The sequence below is a fragment of the Tribolium madens genome, unplaced genomic scaffold (assembly GCF_015345945.1).
Source record: "Tribolium madens isolate multiple individuals breed KSU strain unplaced genomic scaffold, Tmad_KSU_1.1 Scaffold_3;HRSCAF=73;Tcas5.2_LG2, whole genome shotgun sequence".
NCBI lineage: Eukaryota > Metazoa > Arthropoda > Insecta > Coleoptera > Tenebrionidae > Tribolium > Tribolium madens.
This window is the reverse complement of record NW_025401006.1, coordinates 13,606,370-13,608,413: the sequence shown is the minus strand read 5'-3', so window position 1 is coordinate 13,608,413 and position 2,044 is coordinate 13,606,370. Positions and strand designations below refer to the sequence as shown.

At 32.3% G+C, this 2,044-nt stretch overlaps 1 protein-coding gene across 1 annotated transcript in view; it reads left to right on the top strand.

Annotated features, from left to right (window-relative positions):
* The first annotated feature begins 558 nt into the window (after nucleotides 1-558).
* The window catches only part of LOC123007905 (lysine-specific demethylase 3A), a 109,739-nt gene continuing 108,253 nt past the window's right edge, over nucleotides 559-2,044 (top strand). The window contains exon 1 of the mRNA XM_044403408.1: nucleotides 559-914. Coding sequence (XP_044259343.1) covers nucleotides 759-914 — 156 coding nt within the window. The 5' untranslated portion in view covers nucleotides 559-758. The remainder of the gene's footprint in view (nucleotides 915-2,044) is intronic.

The window sequence follows — 2,044 nt, the reverse complement described above, 5'->3', positions numbered from 1 at the left end:
AAAATGCTCAAAATTCATTAAGTAAGCAAAATTGGGACTTGACAGGCTTAATTTTGTAATTTTTTACCTTCTTTTGACAAAATCTTTTGTATTTTATAGYAAACGCTCTAAATTCTATAAAATAAGAAAAAATAACAGATTRTAAGCTTAATTTTACAATTTTTTACCCCATCTTGATAAACTTTTTTCTAATTTTTTCAAAAAAAACCGCTCAAATTGCATTGAAACATGCAAAAATAACACATTTCAAGCTTAATTTTGCATTTTTTGTGTTTTAGCGATCTCGAAAAGACATGTTCTGCAAACATCCGGTTTGCCCGGAAATGATTTTACCTATTTTCCATAGAAAAACTGGAATATTTAGATATAGTCCAGGTTTGCGTTCGGAGATGTCTCTGTCGGCGTTCAGACCAGCGCTGCTCCCTGTCGGCGTTTCGGCAATGTTGGTTTACCATCAGAGATGGAGTTACACTTCGAGGAGTTGTTGGTCCTCGTGGTGGATGTGTGCGAGCAAGAGGCGACCTAAGCCGACGCCTCCACGATCCCAAGCGAGAGGTTTCTTTGAGGTCGGCCTAGCCGGTCCGCCACAGCGAGATTGAAAATCTTTACATGCGTTGAATTGCGCGGCGCTACCAAGTCGATTTCAAAAATTTAAAAAAAAAATCAAACGGGAGAAAATAAATGTTGAGAAAAAAATTATTAATAAATGTTGTGCATCAACAAAGCTAATTGTTGTTAAGTGTTAATTGTGATGTACGATGGCATACAAATGTCGGGAGGAGATTGTGGGGAAACGTTTTTTATCAGTGAGTGGTTTTACCAAATTAAAAGTTGGTAAAATCAGTGAGTGGGGGTGGAGAGCTGGTGTTATACGTGCTGCTACACACAAGGACAATAATCATCCCGAGTTGCAGGTAAGGAATTTCGCTAATGTCAAAAAGGGGGTGTGTACCCTAGGGGAGAGGCACGAAAGAGGGTCGCTTTCTGACCCATTTTTCGCAAATCGAACAAATCCACTTTCACCATTTCATATCTCACACAACAAAAACCCAAATTAATTAATTTGTAATTAATTATATAATTTCGTATCAATCTACTTTTTTTAACTTTATTTAACGGTAATATCCTTTACATTAAGTAATAATAAAATTATAATAGAAAACAAGCAACATATAAATATAATTAAAGAATACAAAATGACTAACTCAAAGAAACTTTCAGAAAACACTTAAAGCTATTAAAGGTTTTAAAATTAAAAAAGTCCAACTTGACACTGTACATGTTACAAATTCTTAAAAGATCATTTAGGAGAATTAAATGGATAATTATTATGTGCAAACGAAATTTTGAATAATTGGTTTGATCTGCTATTATACTGTGCAACGTGAAAATTAATTAAATTTAGTATTGAAGTATCATTCATCAAATTATTTAAAAGTTTATAAACAAAACATAAAGCTTGATATCTTCTTCTAATTTCAAGTGTAGAAAGAGACAAATAATTTAATGAAATATTGTAATCATCTTGGACATAATAAGGCAGCAACCATTTTATATATTTAAAAAACTTTAACTGTATTGCTTCAAGCCTACCAACATGAATTTTGTAATGTGGATTCCAGATTATCGAACCATATTCGAGGATTGAAACAAATAGCATTTTGATGGAATTAAAATTTCTAAACTCACGACAATAACGTTTTATGCAGCCAAGTGCCTTATTAGCTCTACAAATGATAAATTCAAGGTGTTGAATAAAAGTTAATTTACTATAAGTAATATACCTAAATCTCTCACAGACTGTTTTACTGTAATTTTTGTACTATTAATAAAATAATTCGGTAGGGTTGGAGAGATTTTCCTGCTGAAAACAATAGACTGACACTTTTCAACATTTAAAAACATTTTGTTATTTGCACACCAGTCTTGTAACTTATTTAAATCAGATTGTAGTACAGACATGTCACGAGATTCCGAAACCTTTCTAAATATCTTAAGATCATCAGCAAATATACGATAATCACTATCAAAATTACATCCTATA